Source organism: Oryzias melastigma, linkage group LG9 (genome assembly GCF_002922805.2).
Source record: "Oryzias melastigma strain HK-1 linkage group LG9, ASM292280v2, whole genome shotgun sequence".
In the NCBI taxonomy this organism is placed as follows: Eukaryota; Metazoa; Chordata; class Actinopteri; order Beloniformes; family Adrianichthyidae; genus Oryzias; species Oryzias melastigma.
In genome coordinates, this window is record NC_050520.1 from 12,035,074 (window position 1) to 12,057,001 (window position 21,928).

General features: G+C 41.1%; 1 protein-coding gene across 1 annotated transcript; it reads left to right on the plus strand.

Annotated features, from left to right (window-relative positions):
* The first annotated feature begins 1,134 nt into the window (after window positions 1–1,134).
* On the plus strand, window positions 1,135–20,708 carry arid3c (AT rich interactive domain 3C (BRIGHT-like)). Its single transcript, XM_024260113.2, has 8 exons — window positions 1,135–1,170; window positions 1,276–1,842; window positions 7,812–7,884; window positions 13,938–14,121; window positions 15,680–15,921; window positions 16,030–16,284; window positions 18,207–18,296; window positions 20,281–20,708. The coding sequence occupies exons 1-8, from the start codon at window positions 1,135–1,137 to the stop codon at window positions 20,454–20,456; spliced, it is 1,623 nt and encodes a 540-aa protein (XP_024115881.1). The 3' UTR covers window positions 20,457–20,708.
* The last annotated feature ends 1,220 nt before the right edge of the window (window positions 20,709–21,928 follow it).

Below are 21,928 nucleotides of genomic sequence, written 5' to 3' on the forward strand. Positions count from 1 at the left end.
GAGTGATGAGCAGGTCTGTAGAACTCTGATTTCATTTGATTACTTTACACACGTAAAAAAGACATAAAAATAGAACTAAAATAAAAATATAAGTAAAATCATGTGATGATGTGTTAGAGAAACCCATCTGGGTTTATTCAAGATGGTAACACACTTCTGCTGAAAAATAAAATACAGAAAGTAAACAAATAGAGAACTAAAATGAAGAATTTAAAGCAATAAATCAAACGATCTTACGTAACAATTCCAAATCAAACTGATCTTATGAAACTCAAATTGACAAAAATCAAACCCCATTTTATGCCTTGAGATCAAATTTTTTAGGTTATTTTTATTGAGTCTTGCTTTCTTAAACTCCTTTAATAATTTGTTGCCACAGTAATGGAAATAAAACTTAACTTGTGATTTATAGGAGGAAGGTGGAATATCTGCCTTTATCGTTCCATAAGACTGAAGTTCATTTTTGATTAAATAGTTTTGAAAACTGGAAGAATACTTGGGCTGATCGAACAATACAGAACATGTAAGTATCTGATGAATATTGATATCAACTTCAGAGGAAATTATTATTGAAAGCTCTGGATTCTGGTGGATTTGGACCATATCATATGGATCAGAAATGACCTAGAATGATGCTTCATATTCTGATTATAGGAGGAGTGATCTGATTGGACCACTCTCCCCCCAAAACAGGAACTTAGAGGACCCGCTGGTTCTGGTCTCTGCAGCAGCTCAACCTTCTGCTCTGCAGGTGGAACTGATGCTGCTGGGATGTTTGCTGTCATCTATCAGTGAAAACAAACCAAAAATGAAGGAGAACCGCGAAGCTGCCCCAACAGAACCAAAGTTCAGAAGAAGAACCTGAGGTCATGACGTAGACACCAGGTGTAACAGGTGAGGGTCGGGTTCTGGTACAGCCCACAGGTGGTTCACAACACCTGCTGCGTCATGCTTTCCTGATGCACGTGGGCACACAAACAATGAGTCAGCACGCGCGCCTCATGTCCAGCTGCTGGTTGGATCAGCTGTTCGCACGTCTGCGTGCGTGACGCGCTGCGCGCTCCCACGCTCACCTGAAGACTGAGCTTTGGAGTGAGGATCCTGACCCACTCCCGGCTCGTGACGGACGCGGACATGGACCGGGCGAGCGCGCACCCCCCAGCTGCAGCGGTAAGCCGCCGCGCGTCCGCGCCACTCTCTGCCGGCGCGTAAAAGTTTGTCTCGTGGGTTGGCACGCGCGGCAGCGCGTTCCTCATGCGTTTCTCCTCTTCGCAGAGAGGAGCTCTCTCGCCCGGATGCAGCCTCCCGACCCCGGCTTCCCCCGCGTCATGCAGCAGCCCGCACAGCGCCGCGGCGTCCCAGCAGCCCCCCAGCGGCGGCATGAAGCTGGAGGCGGTGATGGAGCACCTGCAGCGGCAGCAGGCGGCGCGCCTGGCCCTGGAGGAGCAGCGGCGGCAGGCGGAGAGAGACCAGGAGCTGCGCTCCCACATCCAGCGGCAGGCTCTGGCTTTCTGTCACTACCAGACGGCGGTGCGCAGCGCGCTGTCCGCCGGAGACGCAGCATCGGCGGCCGCGCTGCCGCCGATGCTGGAGGAGGACGCAGACTCAGAGCGGCGCGCGCAGGGAGGTGACGCGGAGGAGCAGGAGGTCGTGGACGGAGAGGGGGAGGATGGTGTGATGCTGAGCCGCTTCCACCTGCAGGCGCGTCTGCCTCCGCGGAGCGCCGTGGCGCATCCGGTGGCGCGCGTCCCGCCGGGCTTCATGGAGGCTCCGTGCGCAGAGTCGCCCCCCGCGCGCCCGCAGTCACAGCACGAATGGACCTATGAGGAGCAGTTCAAGCAGGTGAGCTGGTACCGAGCCTGGCACGGACCAGAACTGCTTCAGCCTGGCACGGACCGGTACCGGTACCGGTACCGGAGAGAAAAACAGCGGAAACTTTTTCAGCGCTCAAAGTTCGTTAGGATGAGATAAACCAGCAGTTTGATCAAGAGAAAAAAAATAACCTTAAAATGTAAAAAGGGAAATATTGGATCAGTTAACAAAAGTTCTATAATTTATTACTTTTAAAAATATTAGTTTTGATCAAATTACATTTTTAACTTGACTTAACCGTCAACTTATTTTTTTTTAATTTGAGGAAAACTATTTTAAATGTAATAATATAACAGAACTTTTGTTAATTGATCCAATGTTTCACTTTTTTCTTATTTTTTCATAAATGATCCCGCTTCCTTCAGATCCGCGTCTGATTCATGCGTGTGTTCCTGAAGCTTAAAGTTCCTCAGTTAAACTGAAATAAAAAAGTCTGTTGCAGACGAATGAAGGGATTTGATTTAAGGATTTTTTGAGGGGAACCTCCTTTGTTTTCTTTTTTACTGTCAAACGAGAATCTCATTAAGAGCCAAACGGATTCATTTACAGTTTTTAAAAATCATTTTCTTCCTGTTATCGTTTTCAGATGTTCTCTTTTTGCTTAAACTTTCTGCTCTTGCTGACATCAAACAAATACTTTTTTCACCTCAAATGTTCTGAGTAGGGCAGAATAAATATCAGAAGGGTGGCTAAAGCAAATAAAAAAATAACTGATCTTCAGCAACACGAGTGATGAAGCCGCATCTATCAAATGTGAGTCTTTAAATAAAGAGCACAAAGGGAACGCCATGATCTCTGCAGCTGCAGACCTCTGCTTCTTGAACCCAGACTGCTTTGATTCAGCAGCAGAACTCTAACATAAGGGGGTCACATGGTTGCTGGAGCCTATCCTAGCTGCAGTAGGATGTAGATACAGATGGCCCATCACAATTATAAATGACAGTTAAGAATCCCTGATGAACCTGTGAATCATGTTAATTGACTGCAGTGTCCAGAGAAACGAGGAGAACAGCAGTCAGAGAACCCAGCTGGGATTTGAACCTTTAACCCTTTTGGCTGTGAGGCCAGAGTGCTAACCACTACACCATTGTGCTCCTCTCAAAACCCAAACCAAATTTATTGTAATGGAAGTAAAAAAAACATTAATGAACTAAGAACACATGTAGCAAACAAGAAATGGGCTCATGGCTGAAACCCACGCTGATGAAAACGCTGTTTTTAATGTGTTCTGGTGGCATTTTCCTGCTGAGGGAGGACGAGTGAAAATGAAGCTTAAAACTGCCTTTCTGAGTGTCTCTTTATCCAAATCAATGTGAATCCGAAGCAGACAAAAAATGCAGTTTTTTTAAAGTCTATTATAATATAAATCTTCCTGCTCTGCTCCATTCTGATGAATCCACTTGCAGACAATCAGATCCATGAACATCTTTGTTTCTAGTCTAGATTGTAGTTTCTGCAGAGCGGTAGAAGTTCATTTTATCAGAAATGCACCTCTGAGGAACTTTTGACTCAAAGTAAGTCTGCCCCCATTTCCCATCATCTATCTGTTTACACCCTCTCATTTGCACCCCGTCATAAACCAACTTTTTGTGTGTTAAAATGATGATTAATTTCATTTCTATCCAGCCGTTCAGTTTAGATCCAGACTCCAGCTCAGACGAGGAAAACAAAGACTTTCATGGATCTATTTGTCTGTAAGTGGTCCGCCAGTCGCAGCTTCTACTTCATAAATACTCTCTTCACACAGCATTGTTTCATCTGATCTGGATTTATGACAATTAGAGTAAATAAAAACTCAGAAATGCTGTTTTTAGCTAAATTTTTATATATGTTCTTTATCATGAGAAAAATGTTAGAAGAACGTGTTATAAACACCATTTTCATCCTAATGGGTCGTAAATGAGAAAACCTGCCTTTGTTCTTCTTCATTCTGAGTGGGGGGTGAGGGGTGTGAGCTCCAGTTCTCCCTGCAGCTGATCACCTCAATTAGAGAAGTGTCTGTCTAGATCAGAGGTCTGCAACCTGCAGCTCCAGATCCTCATGTGTCTCTTTTATCTCTCCATGATGGCTCCTCGGACAAACATAAAATAAGTCATAGAGACTACTGATCCAGACATGTCGACCATCAGAGTCAGCAGCTCCTGCTAATGGCTGCATAACCAAAACTACCTCAAGAAAACAAATAAACAAAGCCTGAAAACTAAGACTACCAAGATCCAACCTCAAACTAAAATAACAAAACCCAGCAGAGTAAGACTGATGAGGACAAAGAGGGGGAACAGAACAAAAATAAATAAATAAAATTACAATTATTTAAAGTATGGATTACTTAATTATCATTAATTTAATTTAGATTAGTTAAATGTATAAATTAATGTCTGAGGTTCACATAGATGATAAACTATGTAGGTTTTTACATCCTGTTGACCTGAAGACGTCTTGTTTGATCAACTCTACCTCCAGAAAGAACAGATTTTATATGCAAAACAAAACTTTGGTAAAAAGTTTGATCTTTTAGGAGTTAAAATCACATATTATCTTATGCTGAACAACATTGGTTACTAGCTGCACTGAGATGATCCTGTTTGGCTCAGAACATCTTTTATTTTGAAAATAAGTCTAAAAAAATCAAATTTTGAGAGATACTATAGGTTCTTTTTAAATTTTTGCTTTTGTTTATGCCAAAAAAATGGACATAATTCATATTTCTTATTTAAAAAAAGTAGGTAATGAATGAAAATCCTAATCTTTTAAAGACTTAAGTAAATCTACACAGCTCCTCCTAGGTTTTGATCAGTACAAATCGAGCCCACATGCCTCCTTTACCGTTAAAGACTGCTCACCTTGACCCAAACGAATAAGCTGCATGGTGGGAAGTGGATTTGGAGGATTTGCAGAGCCGTGGCTCTGTGGTCTCCTTCTGAACTGAGATTTTCTCTCCTGAAAGATCCACCTTACAGGGGTTTCTGTGTGTCTCCTCTCTGAATCCTTTTCCTCACACATCACTGAAATGTTTGGGTTGTGCAACAGTTCAGAGCAGCAAACAGATCTAACATCTCGTGTCACAAAGATCCTGGTGCTCCTCCAGAATGATGCTGAGGCTCAGAGATCCTGTTGGGACTGTGGGGGGGAACTTCAAGCTTCTGTGTGTTTTAGGGCTGCCACGATTAGACAACCAATCAACGACTAGTCGACTATTAAAATAGTCAACGACTAATTTAATAGTCAATTAGTCGTAACTTTATATTATACGGAGCCCGAGTGTTGTAAAATTGAAAGTTATAGTGACATTCTGCTAGCTTTTTGGACTATTTTGGCCTTTATTAAGGTTTTTTAGGCTAATTTGGAGTTTAGCTAATATTTCAGCTACATGCTAGCTGTTTTGGCTAATTTAGGCTTTTTTTCTGCTATTTTGGAGTTTAGCTAATATTTCTAGTTGTTTTGTCTAACTTAAGATTTTTTTCTGTTTTTCAGGCTAATTTCACATTTAACCAATATTTTAGCCGGCTATCAGCTTCAATGTTTGCAGCTAGCAACTTCAGCGTTTTTAGCCATTAGCACTAGCATCTTTGGCAGCCAAATTCAACTTACAGCATTCACTCTAGAATTAGTCATGCTATATATATCTAATCTTTAGTTAGTTTAATTATGGTTAAGTTGTGTTTTTTTCATACAGTTTGCGAATGACCCGATTAGTCGACTAATCAGAAAAAATAATCGGTGATTAGTCGACTTTTAAAATAATCGTTTGTGGCAGCGCTAGTGCTTTTGTCTTGGTTGTTGTTCAGAAGGTCCTGGTGCAGACGGTGTGTTTGTTGAATTCATTTGTGTTGAATTCATCACAGACGCTGTGACAAAGCCTCCAATGGAGTGATGTCAGGAGAGCTCATGGTTGGTGTTGAGTGTGTTCCTTTAGGACAGCAGACTGATCTTTAAATCAGGTTCTGTATTTTTGTTCCAGTCCTGTTTCCAGAACTCTTCCCTAACAGGACAGACACATAAATATTAAACTCCAGATAGTGCACGTATCATAACCCTGTTTGTCAGTGCAGCTCTCACTCCGGCTGTCAAGGATCCGCTTCTTGAACGAGTCTTTCTTTTCCTTGCGAGCGTCGTGGCTGCAGGAGACCTTTTCCTTTAGCAGACTATATACACCTGTGTCTATCAATGCCGTCAATACTCTCAATACAGCAGCTAATTGGCTTGTAAATTAAAGGAGCCTTCAGTTTTACTGAAGCAGTCTCTCAGGTTCTTGTTGACCTTGTTGGAAGCTGAGAAAATCCCAGCAGCAGAGGAACCGGTCCAGTTCTTCAAACGCCGCTCTGCTCACAGAACACAAACGGTCCTGTCAGATCTGCAACTGGATCAGAAGCAACCGTGGTTTTTGGAAGTGATGGGCTCAATCTGAACTCTGCCCTCCTCCTCCTCCTCTTCATTTGAATGGGCATTTTTAGTCAAAGTGTGTCTGGATTTCTTTTTTCTTTATTCCACCTTCCAAACAGAGTGATACAAAGTCCTCCATTGTGAGGGTAAACTGCATGGTTAACCCCAAAAGTTTATTTTTAAATGTAAGTAATGACTTTTTGTTTTAAAGTGATAAAACCACTATTGTTATGTATATTTGAGCACTGGAAGCTCCACATGAAAGCTAGCGTACTGGAAATTATTGTTGACATCCTTGAATGAAAGTGACATCCAAGTGACAGTTCTCCTTTTCCTGGACGTAACTGAGGCCAGTGTATAAGAATCCTCTCAGATCTACGGTATGTAAGCTGTACTATGTGGTCGGGCTGACACAGCCACAGAAAGGCAAGTCACAGTTGTCTCACAGGAAGAGATGAGTTTGGTCTGCAATGTTCATCATAGAAACACGAGCTGTGAGAGACAGAATGTAGAGAGAATCCAGGAGATTGGGAGTAGATTCTGTTTTTTAGCCAGTTCTTTTGTTGTTTGATTTGATCAGAGCTTACATTTGTGCACTAAATGGGTCATATTGATTGTTTTTGATTGGCAGGTGGTAGTTCTCAGGAAAACTCTCATTTTGACCTCGTCCCTCCCTGTCAGTCAGTCTCTTTTGGGTTTTTCTCCAACTCCATTGTGCTCGCCCCACTTTAGGATACATTTCTACAGTGCAGAAATACACGAGGTTCTCGGTCCAGGGTGTACATGTCTATAGTTGCAAACTTAAACCTTCAACATATCCAGTCTATTTATAGGCAAACTATACTCTATTATGATAAAAGCCTGTGAACATTAAGGGTCTCACTGGTCTCATTGGTGCTCATTAACCCAACATTAACCCAACCATAAATATCTGCAGGTAGGGCTGGGTTAATAAAATCGTTTAATGGATTTGAATTGATCTAAGCTTAATAAATCAATAATCGAGTCATAAAAAATATAAATAAATTTACCAGATAAAGCTGAAGTCTGCTAGCTTGATGCGAACGTTTAATGGAATTTCCCATCGGATCACTAATGCCAACGCTCGGTCGACCTAAACATTCATTGCTGACTAAATGAACATCTTTATAAACTCACTGGCATTAATTTTCCAAACTCTTTTAAGGGAATATTTTTAAAGTAACAACTTGTGCTCTAAAACATCACTTCTTTCCTCATACTTTCTTCTTCTTCTGGAATAAATTGCTCTTCTATAGCACGATCTCCACCTAGTGGCCAAACTGAAACGTCCTCCAGGAGAAGCAGAACAATGTTTACAATGTTAATGATCTGAACATTTTAGTTAGAACTTCTTCTTTAGAGAATCCATGTAACACTGGATGATATTAACAATCTCATTATTTCACTGATACATTTACAGTATGTGAACTGGATCAGATTATTATAATTTACACCCTCCATCCTGTTTGGTTTGGTACTGATGGCGTGCTGGGGGCGGAGTCTCATCTGTATCTATGGTCTCTGTCTGTTTTCAGTTATACGAACTGGATGATGACGAAAAGCGCAAAGAGTTTCTGGATGATCTTTTCAGTTTCATGCAGAGGAGAGGTGAGTGAAGCTTATGTTCCTTCATTATCTACCATGACGGTGTTGTTCTCGGAGCTGACTCAGCAGGTCAGAGTTCAGGAACAGAACACGCTTTGGATGCAGACAAAAGCAGTTAACCCATTTGCATTTGTCCAAAAAAAAGTAAAATGTCAAAAACATTTTGCTATTCTAAATTAAACTTAATTATTTTCAACTTCAAATGTTCCCTTTTGGGGTTTTCAAAACACAAAATTTCAATTTCAAAACTTTTTTTCCGTTTCAAATCTTTTATTTTTTCATTTTCGAATTTGCAATTCTCACTTCCTGTTGGCCCCATTGTGGCATGTTGGCACAGTTATAAAATGACTGTAATTATCCAAATTCTCAGAGTTCGTGAATACACTGGGACTGAAGTTACCACACTCATAGATTTTGATTGGTCTTTTGTGTTAGCCCCGCCCCAATGCACCACAACGGGGTCAAAAGTTTTGAAAAATAGATGAAACTGAAAAAGAAGTTGTGAAATGAAAATTTGAGTTTTGAAACCTATAAAACAGAACATTTGAATCTGAAAATAATTAAGTTTATTTTAAAATACCAAAAACTTTTGGACATTTTTTTGGCCAAACATCAATATTTTATTCAAATTGTTGTATTGGAGTTTGAAATAATATTGGCCCCAATTTAGCTCCATACACATCCACGTTTCTAATCCCTGCAGAGAGAAGCTCTGTTTACTGCAGGGCTGACTCAGATGGTCGTCAGTCATCAGACAGAAATTTGGCCCTTTCAAACCAACTTCCACCTTTGTGCAAGTTTTTCAGAGTGGAAAACAAAGACATGCAATCTCGATGAGATTCCATCAGACGCAGAGCCGACAATGGCGGTGACGGCCTCCTTTGTGCGCTGATAAATACTCTGGATGATTTACTGTTGTTCCCGGATGAGCCCATTAATGGGTCATTATCTCCCAGCCAACCAGCAGCATTCTTTTTTTTCAAACCAGTCAACTTCAGTAGCTCAAGATTGTGGTGTGGAAAACAGACCGACCTTGATGCTGCACGCCGCTGTCATCTGGAGTCACTCATCTTTACATTTCTCTGCTGGAGTCCGGTTATCACATCATTACATTTGATACACAGAGGATGAGTTCTGAGCAGGATGGCTCCCCTGCTTCATCTGGTTCAGTTACATTACATTTCCCAGCAGATTATATAACTTTTTTCTAATTAAGGCAAAACATTTGAAACAGATAAAGAACTAAACAATATTAAAGTTTTGCAAAACAAACAGGAAATCACAAAATACTAGCATATGTGGAAAACCTACAACACACAATATCACCAAACAGCTCTCCATGTGGTGTGGATGACCTGAGTTTTGAAGAAGAAAGAACTGCTGCAACAATCTGCATTCATACAAATAAAAGTTATTCCAATGTTTTAAATTTGGATTCACAAAGAATTCAGAATACAAAACTACAGATCTTTATCATAAATGTCTTACTATCAAAGGAAAGAGGAATATTTCATAATCCTTTCAGAGTCAAGATGGTTCTGCTATTGAAATGTGAAAAAAACATGGACAAACTGGTCTAAATAAACACATTAAATGAACAAAGATAAAAAAAACAGTTTAGAAAATGTTGTGTTTGCTTCTTCAGAAAAACAGTTGATGTGGTTAACAGGCCTCTGCAGTTTAGTCTGGAAATATACAATACTTTTACCTGAATGATTCGTTAAATTGAGAAAATGTTGATTAAATCTGAGCACCTGGTTTCTGTAAGAGGATGTTCACTTCTCAAGTTTCCACCAGTTGGAAAACTGTAAAAAAGTGTAGATCAGACGGTAGCTCCGGAGCCACATGTGGCACGTTTACCCAGCTGTTGTGCCTCTCTGATTAAACAAAAATACAGTTTCTAATTTTTAATAATAGTAATTATAGTAAAAACAAAAAGTATTAAAGTGAAAAAAGTAAACTCAAACTTTATGCTATCCAAACATCATGTATCAACACTGCATTTAGTTGATCCCATATGACAAAGGAAGTCTTTTATTTTGAAAGGAAGTCTTGTGAACATTTGTCAAAAGTTATAAGCCAAATCATATTTTGAAAAAAGGCTATTTTTATTGATGTTCATTTATATGTATCACAATAAGAACAATAACATAAATACAAATCAGTCTTATTTCTCTAAATCAGGGAGTCAAACTCAATCGCACAAGGAGCCAAAACACACCTTAGGTCACGAGATGAACAGGATAAGCATTTATTGAACACTCTAAAACTCAATTTTTAAAACTTTAAAACTTTTTAACATAATTATGAACTAGATGTATAGCATTACCTGTAATAATTCTAGTGTGAATGCTGTAAGCTGAATTTGGCTGCTGAAAATGCTGAAGCCAACAGCTGAAAATTCTGAAGGAGATAGCCTGCTAAAATATTAGCTGAATGCAAAATTAGCCAAAAAAAATCAAAACAGCTAGCAGTAGCTAAAATATTAGCTAAACTCTAAAATGGCCTAAAACATCAAAGTAAATGTCAAAATATTAAAAAAATCTATCAGAATGCCTATATTTAAAACTTTAAAACCTTAACTGTTTAGCATAATTATGAATAATAAAAAGGCAGGAATATTATTCCAAAATAAATCAACTTAAAACTTAAATAACTTTCAATAATTTACTCTCCTTAAAAAATTACTTTGTTAAAATTATACAAGTTAGAAATAAGCACAAGATAACATCGGACCATTAATAACAATCAAAGAAAATGATCTGGAGGGCCGGATCCGGCCCCAGGGCCTCGACTTTGACACACGTGCTCTAAAGGGTGAGCTAAGACTTTGTGGCTCATGCTGGGTTGTGGTTAGTAAAATATCAACCTGAATGGTTTTTTAACTGTTGCAGGTTGCAGACTCCTGGTGTAGGTGAGAGGCGAGAGGGTTTCTTCTGTACTTGGTTGGTCTAAAACCTCTGGTTCTGTTTTCAGGCACTGAGCCGGGGTAAATGTCCGTTCTCTTAAATACGAAACTGGAATAATCTGGTTTACAGTTCAAACTTCTTTCTGTCTCTGACAACTGTATGAGTTTTTTTTTTTAATAAACTTTATTGTTTTATTTCATTATCGAGTTCTTTATGTTCACAAATGCACCTTGGTCTTTTGATTGACGGCTGACTTGTAGTTCTTCCCTCTGATCCGGTTCTGCTGGGGGATATTTTCTTGGACCTGCTCTGTTCTGAGTTCAATACCAAAAAAATCCTGTGTAAGAAAGAAAAACACTCATCTAAGCATTTACTTGTCTAATTAATAAAATAATTAGACTATTAAATGGATTTGCCAGAATTACCAGTAGATGACTGATACCTAAAGGAGAACCATGAGGATAATGGACCTTAGAAATGAATCAGCTGATGACTGAAACAAAGCAGTCAGGATGGATTCGGAACAGAACCTGTACAGTGTTAGAACCATTGCTCATCTAAAAAAACGTTAGAACAGAACAATTGCTAAGCCAGAACAGAACCAGGATACCAGGCTGAGGATGAACATCCACGTTCCTGATGGAGTTCAGAGTTTTCGGTTTCATCATTTGTTACTGGAATAAAATGCCTCGTTTACTGCACATGACCTAAGATGTTGATCAGAGAAAGTTTCCGCTTCTCCTCAGTCTGAGTCTCAAATGCTGGAGAACATAAGATGCTCTTCCGTCTGCTCTTCAGGGACTCAGACGTTCAGATAAACAGCTGCTTTCCCTGCGCTGCTGCATTAATCCCTCATTTCCACAGCTAAAAGAGCAAAGTCAATGAGGAGGAGAAATCCTCATCCCGTTATCGGTGGAAGGTGCAAAGCGATGGCCTCAGCGATCAAGCCAAGCATAAAGATGATTGCTGCACTAACAAAGGTCCTGATGCTCCACATTGTTACCATTACAGAGTGGTCCTGTCTGTGCTGCTGAGAGGAAAACTATCTGCTCCCTGTCATAATGACTCATGGCCGGAGGGGAAACAAAGAGCCTCCTTTATTCTTTATATCTCTTTGAGGGAATCACGGGGCTGAATACATCACCCTCGCCATCGAGCGCACATAAATCTTGTTTTAAGCGGCTTGTCTCCTCACGTTCGCTGACACAAAAGCTGAGGCTCTTATTTATGGCTCCGGCTGGTGTCTTCAGCACAGCAGAGCGTTTAATGATGAGCTGGATGCTGGGTTTGATCCCAGATAATGGAGACCAACAGACTGGAGTCTGTTTCTGCAGAACGGGTCCGGTGACCCGAGCCTTCTGTGGAGGTCTCGTTCTGAAACTCTTCTGTTTTCATCCACAGCTATGAATGTGTAAAGGTGCTTTCACACTGAACGCGATTAGCGCAGCAGAAGCGGCTAGCTCCAATGTTGATCAGTGGTCCAGGCGCGCTCTGAGGCGAATTGAAGCCCCACGGCGCAATTTTAGCGACCAGCACGAAAGTCTGCAGCAGCTTGATTTGAGCAGTGAGGGGCGAATGAGGTGGCACGGCCAAAATGTGAATACCTGAAGTATGACAGGTTGCTGCATCGCATCAGCCAATCAGGAACTCAGCTTTGAGCATGTGACATTTTCAGTCAATAAGGGGGTAGAATATTGATCCAAAGCGAGTGTTTTTGTCCAGAACTTTCATCTTTTTCCTTAACCCGTTTGAGCTGCACGTTTGCAGACCTCATCCCGAATGCGGGATTCACTCTGGACAGATCGGCGGCTTTCGCTCCCGCGGTGGAGTTCACTTACTCGATATGCCGGCAGACAGAGAGACTTTGCGGGGTCTCATTGAGACTTAAAAAAAAATGAATAAGGACTCCTTATTTATTTATTTATTTTTTGCCCCTCAGATTAATCTAAAGCAGTCAGCCTTCGCACCAGCCACAGAGACACAGAAACACCGTGGAAGTGGCTGTACCAGGAAATCTTTTATAATAATCATATAAACCCAAACATGGAGACAGGATTACTGATGTTATTCTCTACAATAAATAAACCTTATTCCGTGACATCCAGTGTCTTCTATTCATTCTAAGTGAGATATCCACAGACAGAGCTGGTAGCTCCTCCCACATGCGGCCGCTGCGTCTGGAATACATTTTTTTGAGAGGCGGTGAACATTGAATACTGCGCAGCGAAAGAGGGGCGGGCCACATGAATTTGTTGAATCACGGTGGGAAAGCTGCTCAAGAATGACCTGGTTCTGGTTCTGGTTTGGTTGGGTGTTTTTATTTGTCTCCAGACCTCATTGGACTTTTCCTTAACAAAAATATGTCAAAGGAACTTGAGGTTTTTCTCCAAGCTGCTCAAAAGCCCCCCATCCTTTAGAACTGAACCCGGTCCAGCCTGCTGTGGTTCATCATCAGACTATTGTGAAGTAAAGCCGGTTCAGAACCAGAACCTGGCTGAAGGTGTGCAGCTCGGCTCTGTAGTTTTCCCGCTCTTCTGCCACGGCGGGAAAGCAAAGCCATAATTAGCGGCTTGAATTGATGTGTTTGGGCGCCTCACGCCGTTCTTCAGCGCCTCCTCCTCCCTCTGCTGTAAAGCCTCTGCTGTTGTTTGCTCTATATTTCTGCAGGTATTGATCGCTATTATGGTAAATCCGATGGGTACAATGGGACTCTGTCAGCAAAATGCAGGTTAATTATCTCAGGTCAACCTCTCTGGAGCTCTCACAAAGACACGGCTGTTCAGGCTTTATGCGCCGCATTAAATTGCACAGAAAAATTATCGGAGCCTCTTTTTGTGTGAATAAAGGGAGCCTTCAAATTTGGAAAGTTTTAGCGGATCAGGGCTCATTTATCCTGCTTCTGCTGCCTTCAGCACATTCCTGCGATGGAGTCGGATGCTTGTTTGTCTCACTTTCACACTAAACCGATGTTTCCCGCTCGCCGTTTCCATGAAGTCACAGAAACTTCCTGAACTTCTGATTTCTGCGTCAGTCAGACTTCTGACTGGCTCCAGATAAATTGGTCTTATAAGAAGATCCAGGAGTTTATTGATGGTAGGAACCGAAGGTAATGGAATTGATTGTGGATATCGTGTTTGCTTTCTGCAGGGACTCCAGTGAATCGGATTCCTATCATGGCCAAGCAGGTTCTGGATCTCTACATGCTCTACAAGCTCGTCACAGAAAAAGGCGGCTTAGTGGAAGTCATCAATAAGAAGATATGGCGCGAGATTACCAAAGGGCTGAACCTGCCCACCTCCATAACCAGCGCCGCCTTCACGCTCCGGACACAGTGAGTGTTCACACCGCTCACGCACGCCGGGCCACGCCTCAGAACCAGCAGGAGTTCTGAGGGGTTGATAGGAGCGAGAGCTGGATCGGGTTCTGCTGTTCTTCATGAACGTCTGCAGCCAACTGTCGCTCCAAAACTGACATGAATCCAAACCAGAACTTCAACCTGAGCTCAGAGAGGGGGGGGGGCGAGGAAACATGGCATCAGAGCAGGGGAGTCAGACTCAATCACACAAGGGGACGAAATCCAGAACACACCTGAGGTCGTGGCCGAACAGGATAAACATTTATTGAACACTCGAAAACTACATTTTTAAAACTTTAAAACTGAAACTTTTTAACATAATAATGAACTAGATATATAGCATTACCTGCAATAATACTAGTGTGAATGCTGTAAGCTGAATTTGGTTGCTGAATAGCTGAAAGTGCCTAAATTGATAGCTAAAACCACTGAAGCTGATAGCTGAAAATGCTGAAGCTGAAAGCAGCTAAAATATGAGCTAAATGTCAAATTTGCCTGAAAAGAACAAAAATTAGGTTAGCCAAAACAGCTAGCATGTAACTGAAATATTAGCTAAACTCAAAAAAAGCATAAATCTTAGTAAATGCCAAAATAGTCCAAAAAGCTAGCAGAATGCCATTTTAAAACTTTAAAACTGTAAACTCTTTACATATTTATTGATAATAAAAAGGCAGGAATATTATTCCATAATAAATCAACTTAGACCTAAAATAACTTTCAATATTTTACTCTCCATAAACTATATATTTAGTCAAAATTATACAAGTTAGAAATAAGCGCATGATAACATCGCGCCATTAATAACAGTAAAATAAAATGATCTGGAGGGCCGGACCCTGTGCTCTACGCCATCACTTCCTTCCACAGCTCTGAGATGAATTTCTACTGACCCCCTGCCGCTCTGCAGAAACGATGTCCTAGAAAACGACGTGTGTTTTTTAATTCATAAAAAAAGCATAATCATAATAAATAAACCACTAAGAACACTTTGAAAATAGATTAAAATAAATCATCTGTAAATCAGACTGTAGAGCAGCTGGATGCCTCAGTGGGCTGGGTGTGGAGCTGCCTCGTAGGAACCCTGGGTTCAGTCTCCAGGGTGTGCATCGAGCTTGACCCGGTATGGATCCGTTAGCAAGACCCTTAATGCTGCAGCCCGTTTGGGCTCCTCTGTGCCTTGCAATACAGGGTTGTGTCGTGATCCCTGATGGGATAAGCTGAAGAGTGAACAACATCAGAGTGGGACTTTAAAGATCTGAAGGCCTAGATGATGTTTTTCTCCTAAACTTCCTTCCTCGTGCAGCATGTCAGGGGTTCCCTCTGTAACAGAATGAAACTGTAGATGGTCATTTGGTTTCCAGTCCTTCTCAGTAACCTTTGAGTAGCTTCTCCATCAGTGCTGGGCAAGTTTTGCAGGTTTGTATTCGCTCAGATGGAAGAATAATAAAACATATGAACTTACTCTGGAGTTTGACATGAGAGCCAGCACAGATCACGTGGACCTGAAGCTGAGTGTTCTTCTGCTCCTCCTCAGGTACATGAAGTACCTCTACCCGTACGAATGTGAGAAGCGGGGGCTGAGCTCCCCTGCTGAGCTCCAGGCTGCCATCGACAGCAACCGCAGGGAAGGCCGGCGGCAGAGTTACGGCTCGGTCATCTTCAGCTACTCTCCCGCCGGAACCCCGGGCCTCCTGTCCTCACCAAAGATGCAGCCTCACCTGTCCATGCTCGGCCCCGGCAGCAGCCGGATCTCTCAGACACCCATGGTCAAGACAGGTAGCTCACCATCATCTGCCAGCTTTCAGCTCTCCTTCAGTTCATTTTGAGTGAGAAGACTGGCTTTTATTGGTTGAGAGACTCTGATCCGAGTGTCCGTGTTTGCAGAAGAACCCATGGTGGTGGGCTGCCTGCCAAGCCGGGCCGCCCTGGCCGTGCTGCCCGGCGGTCACCACGCAGCGGCTGTGACTCAGGCTGCCGCTCTGGAGCAGCTCAGAGAGACGCTGCAGGCCGGAGAGCCCCCCTTGAAGAAGATGGTGACGGCTGCAGGGGAGCAGCAGAGGATGGTGGAGCAGACTCTGCAGCAGAACCTGATTGCTGTGGCCACACAGCTGCCCCTGAAGATCAAAGTCAACAGCAGAGGTGAGACTTTGAGGACGGGTCGTGGGTCATCAACGTTCAGAAGCAGACCTTCTCTGGCTGCTGAAGCTCCTCTGAAATGACATACAAGTTTATTCTCTCTAGACACCACAAACCACTCAAGGGGGTTCAGCAGGTTTGGGACTGTTGCCATGGCAACGCCATTGTCTAGCATTGGAACAGCTGATATAGATGTAGTCCTACAGGGTCATCCTGGCTTTTACTGACCCGATCAACTTCACAGCAGTCGCAGGTTCAGAGGAACAAAGGTTCTGGACCTGAGGTGTCCAAAGTCAGTCCAGAATGCTGGTGTCCTACATGTTTTCCAACCAACCTGTCATTGAAGCTCCTTATTGGTTAAACCAGGGATCTACAACCTTCAACACTTAGAGACATTCGGGTCGATTTCTCACCAACCAAAACCCAGTAGGAGCCACAAAGTCATCTTTAGAAAAATAAGATTCTGATTAATATTTTTATTTTGATACCGACATGATACATTAAAAAAAACTATTGTGGTTTTGTTGCATAAATGAAACATAAACATGAAGAGAAAGTTGCTGTTTTTACAAAATGTGAAATAGTTTATAACTTTTGACAGATCTTTGCAAGACTTCCTTTCAAAATAAAAGACATCCTACACCACAGAATTATATCAATGCAGCAAATGCAGCAGGAAGTGTAAAGTCATCAATGATTTAAAAAACTTTATTTTACTGTTTCTGGTGCATTTCAGCCTCAAATTCATAAATATAACCAACGAAAACTAAATCAGAGCTAATGAGGTGACCCCTTTCAGATATTGAAACAAATTGGTCCAAATTAAATCCAAATGTGTCAGTATGACGTTGATAAACTGCAAAGGATTGATGGAGAATTACGGCTATTATTGATAGGATCCTCATTAAATGATTCGTACCATCCTTCTACTCTTTGTCAATTACTTTAATAAAGTTTAAGCTAATTTTTAACTTTACTACTTACTTAATTTTTCAGTTACAGTTACTTTTTTACACTTTTTAAACGCGTTTTACTTTAACCAAAGAGCCACATGTAGCTCCGGAGCCGCAGGTTGCAGACCCCTGGGCTAAACACACCTGATCCAGGTAATCAGCAGCAGAAAAGGTAGGATTTCTGGAAAACCAGCAGGAGGTCGGCCCTCGAACAGACTTTGGACACCCTCTGTTCTGGACCCACACCAGAAGAACCCTTCTGCCAATCAGCTAGTCCCGCACAAGAGACTAGATAGGATAACGCTGTGTGAACTTCTGGACTCAGTTAGCAGGGTGTTGGAATGCAGGAAACCTGTGTTCATCCAGTGTGAGTCCTTGGTATGACCCCTCACGCTACTGCCTGTATTATGTAACTACAAGGCGTCCCAAGTAGTGCTGCCGTGACTAGTAGATGACTAACAATAGTTTACTAGTGATCGAAAACCATCGCCGGTGACGCTTACACACAAAATCTTTAACGTACTGTAACTTTTCAACCGTTAACACCATCATTCCAGTAGATTGTGAAGGAGAAAAGCGACTTTTCTCCTTCACAATCTACTGGAATGATGGTGTTAACGGTTGAAAAGTTACAGTAAATCAAAGAACATAACACCAGTTGGACCCCGCTGACCCTCCACTCGGGCAGATATCCTGCCTGCTGTAGCGCTCCCCTATCCAGTTCCTGTACCGTATCCGAAGAGGAGACATTTGTGGAAACAGAAGCGCTGCGATGAGTGGAAGTGAGGCTGTGAGTGGCAGCAGGAGCGCCGTGTGTGACGGTGTGTGTGCGCGTCTACAGCTCTTTAATAAAGCTCTGCTTATCCTGTCACTCTGCGCTCCATCTCCAATACTCGGCTGGCTTTTTCTGTTCCTTTTCTTAATGCTCATATTGAGTTTTCCTCTCTCCCTCTGTGCCTCCTCTCTTGACAGATGATAGACAAGAGACCGCATTGAACCTGTCTACCAACGGCATTAGCAGCATCAACATGTCAATAGAAATAAATGGAGTTGTCTACACAGGTAAATAGAGGGGCCGCCAGCTGCTGTAATTGCAGGCAGGAAATTCAATAAGTTATAGCAGCACCCTGGCGCTCAGTCCTCCATGCAGTTTGATGTCTTTGCTATAAAATCCATGAGATGAAGAGGCGGCCGCTGAGGCCCGGGAGTTCAGCACTGTTTCTGAGAGACGCCGCGCACGGACGCATGTGTGTGTATGTGCATGTGTTCACTTCTGTGCTTGTGTGTTAATGCATGCATGTCCAGGTTTGAAAGTCATGTCAAAGTGTGCCAGCTGACCCCCAGAGCCCAGAAGGTCAGGTTCTGCTCAGTCTGTGTGGAGCTATGGAGGGATCTTTGTGCAAAAAAAAATACAGTTTTGAGATCAACATTTTTTCAATCACAAACAAATGTAAAGTGTTATGAAAAAAATATCATATCTTGCAAATAAAAAATACTTAATATTTGCTTTAAAAAAACTTTTTCTTTTGCTTTAAAAAAATTTTTGGGTTTGCAAAATTTTTTTTTTCTTTAAAAAAAATTGCGATTGCAGCACAAACGTTTTTAGATTGTGTCTCATCTTGCTTTCACCTTATCTTGATTTTGGATTCATTCGTTTCTGTTTTTATGTTATGTTTATGTCAGCCTGAGAGAAAATGTTTGTGCCAGTGAGAGAAAATTTTGAACGCAAAATCAAAGATATGGCCAAAGAGAGATAAGGCACTACGCATCTAAAACGTTTGTGCTGCAAATGCAAAAACATTTTTTCAAAGAAAAACAAAAAGTTTTCAAACGCAAAAATATATTTCTGCAAGCAAACAAAAGTTCCCAAATACAAAAAAGGTTTTAAAAGCAAATGATAAATATTTTTGCGTTTGCAAATTATATATTTTTTTTATCACTTTACATTTTGTTTGCAACTTAGAACATTTGCTAATAAAATATTTAATATTTGCTTTCATAAAATATTTTTATGCCTGCAAACCTTTTTTTTTTTTTTGCCTTAAAAAAAATATTTTTGCAATTGCAACTTAAACATTATTGGATGTGTTGTGTCTCATCTTGATTACGCCCTGTCTTTGATTTTGCGTTCATACGTTTCTGTTTTGTGTAATGTTTGTGTCATCCTGAGAAAAAATTTTTGTGTTTGTGCCAGTGAGGGAAAATTTTTAACGCAAAATCAGAGATATGGCCAAAGAGAGATGAGGCACTATTTATGTAAAATGTTTGAGCTGCAAACGCAAAAATATATTTTTGCAAGAAAACAAAAGTTTACAAATGCAAAAAAGTCTTTGAAAGATAATATCAAATATTTTCTTTGGAAATTATATATTTTTTAAAACTACACATTTGGTTTGCAACTTGCTAATAAATTTGTGTAATGTTAATGCCAGCCTGAGAGAAAATGTTTGTATTTGTGCCAGTGAGGGAAAATTTTGAAAGCAAAATTAAAGAAATGGCCAAGGAGAGATGAAGCACTAAGCATCTAAAAATGTTTGTGCTGCAATTGCAAATATGTTTTTTGAAAGAAAAAAAGTTTGCAAACGCAAAAATGTATTTTTTCGAAGCAAAAAAAGTTTGTAAACGCAAAAAAAGTTTTTGAAAGCAAATATTTAATATTTTTATTTGCAAATTATATTTCTTTCTTAACACTTTACACATTTTGTTTGCAACTTAGAAAATTTTGAACTCAAAACTGTGACTTTTGCTTGCAATATGGTGGCACAAAAATCACTTCATATAGAACCAGTTCTGTTCAGGTTCTGACCCACCCTCAGTCCACACAGACATCTTCTTTCTGCTCTTCGTTTGAGCTCTGCTCTGGAATCAATCTGTCAAAAGTTCTGAGGAACCAAACTAGTGTTTGGATCTTTCATTTTTCACCTGAATGACAAACCAGCACACTGACAGAACCAGAACCAGTCACCTGCTCAGGACTGGGCCGGGCTTTAGACGGGGATGGGAGGGAAGTTCTCAGGGTGACTTCAATCTGACGTCTGCTCCTCAGGGGTTCTGTTCGCTCGGCCGGCGGCCTCGGCTGCAATGGCGGGCCAGCGTGGGAGGCACAGCAGCTGCAGGCCACAGGGAAAGTCCAGCCCGGTGTGTTTCCAGCCTTCGGGCTCTTCCTCATGCTCGTCGTCCTCCTCCTCCTCACTCCGCTCGCACAGATACTCCTCCCCCTGACTTCTGACCTCGCCTCCTCAACCAGTTTGTGGACAGTGTGCAAAAGATCCGTCTCCAGGAGCAGACCAGCTGAGCTTTGAGCGACAGACTGCAGCTTCACTGTGTGACCTTGCTGGTTATTTTCATCCCTCCACCGTTCTCATCCCCATCATTACTTTAGTAGTTTTAAACGTTTTCTTGCTCTAAAAACCCTTTTTACTACTTTCATGATATTTATAAGCATTGACATCATTTTAATGCATTTATATTTGCACTTTTAAACATTTCATGTTAGTTTCAGTGCTTGTTTTATTCCAGTTTTCACTGAATTTAAGAACTGTTGCTTCTTTTTTGTTCAATATTATTTGTTTTTATGGGTTTTAATGTTAAAACCCTGTTTTGTGAAATCTAAATGTGTCTTTTGGTTTACTATTGATTTTGTTTAACTTGACATTTCCATTTTTCTTGCTGTGTTGCATTTTTGACAGTTGTCTTGTTTGTTGTTTTTTTGGGGAAGTTTCTATTGGGTCAGATCAGGACCTGCTTAAAGTGAACAAAACCAGATTGTAAATTTGAAAAAAGTGAAAACTTGACGGAATTATTAAAAATTAGAAAAAACAAATACAATTGGTCAATGAGCTCAAAGCCCCGGCAAAGCGAGATGATGTAAAATTAGGATCAGCTCAGCAGCGAAAATTCAAAAATCTGAATTGAAACTTAAAACAAAGAACTGAAAGCAAAAAGAAAAGTTGAAAGTGCAAAAAAACTTTTTTTAATTGGTAATAGTTTGAGGGTTTTTTCTAAGTTTCAAATTTTCTTTTTTTTTCTCAAGTTTTCAATTTTATTTTCGAGTTTAAAACTGCTTTGAAATTTTCTCTTTTTTTGCATTTATAATCCCTATTTTTAAAATTGCTAATCTGTTTTTTTGTTTTGCTCATTTTATGCGGCTCCTGATTTAACCCCATAAGTTTCACAGTTTTCATGCTGTGTTTTTTTAATCGATTTTTCTCATGTTTTGTGGTGTTTCCAAAGATTTCACAGACAATATAAGCTTTATAAACTACCAGGTTTCTCCAGATACCAAAGATCACTAATTGCTCCAGCCTAACTTTTCCTGTTGCAACAGATTTCATCCATTCTGAAGCACAGTGGAGGGAGGCTCATGATGATGAGTTTCCTGTGATCTAATTGTTGAACGACTGAAAGGACAGAAGTACTGAAGCAGCAGATCTGACTGACCCAGATGCTGCGGTGGACCTTCAGAGAAGTGAGCACAAATTAGCCCAAAAACAGCCCTGGAAAGAAGAGTGTAGCATCACCCCTGGCTGCCATGGCAACCATTACAGTGCATGTTTGAGTGGGCGGAGCCTATAACAGCACAAACCTCAGTCTGAGTGTAACTCAAAGTTTGTTGTCCACTTTAACCCTGCGTGATTCACCTGCAAACGCACACAAAGTTTGTTTTTTTAATATCTGTGATGTTTTCCAACTGT

Coding starts and splice junctions, on each gene's coding strand:
- arid3c (XM_024260113.2), top strand. CDS start 1,135: ATGGACCGGGCGAGCGCGCACCCCCCAGCTGCAGCG. Junction 7,885..13,937: donor CAGTTTCATGCAGAGGAGAG/GTGAGTGAAGCT, acceptor TGCTTTCTGCAG/GGACTCCAGTGAATCGGATT. Junction 14,122..15,679: donor GCCTTCACGCTCCGGACACA/GTGAGTGTTCAC, acceptor GCTCCTCCTCAG/GTACATGAAGTACCTCTACC.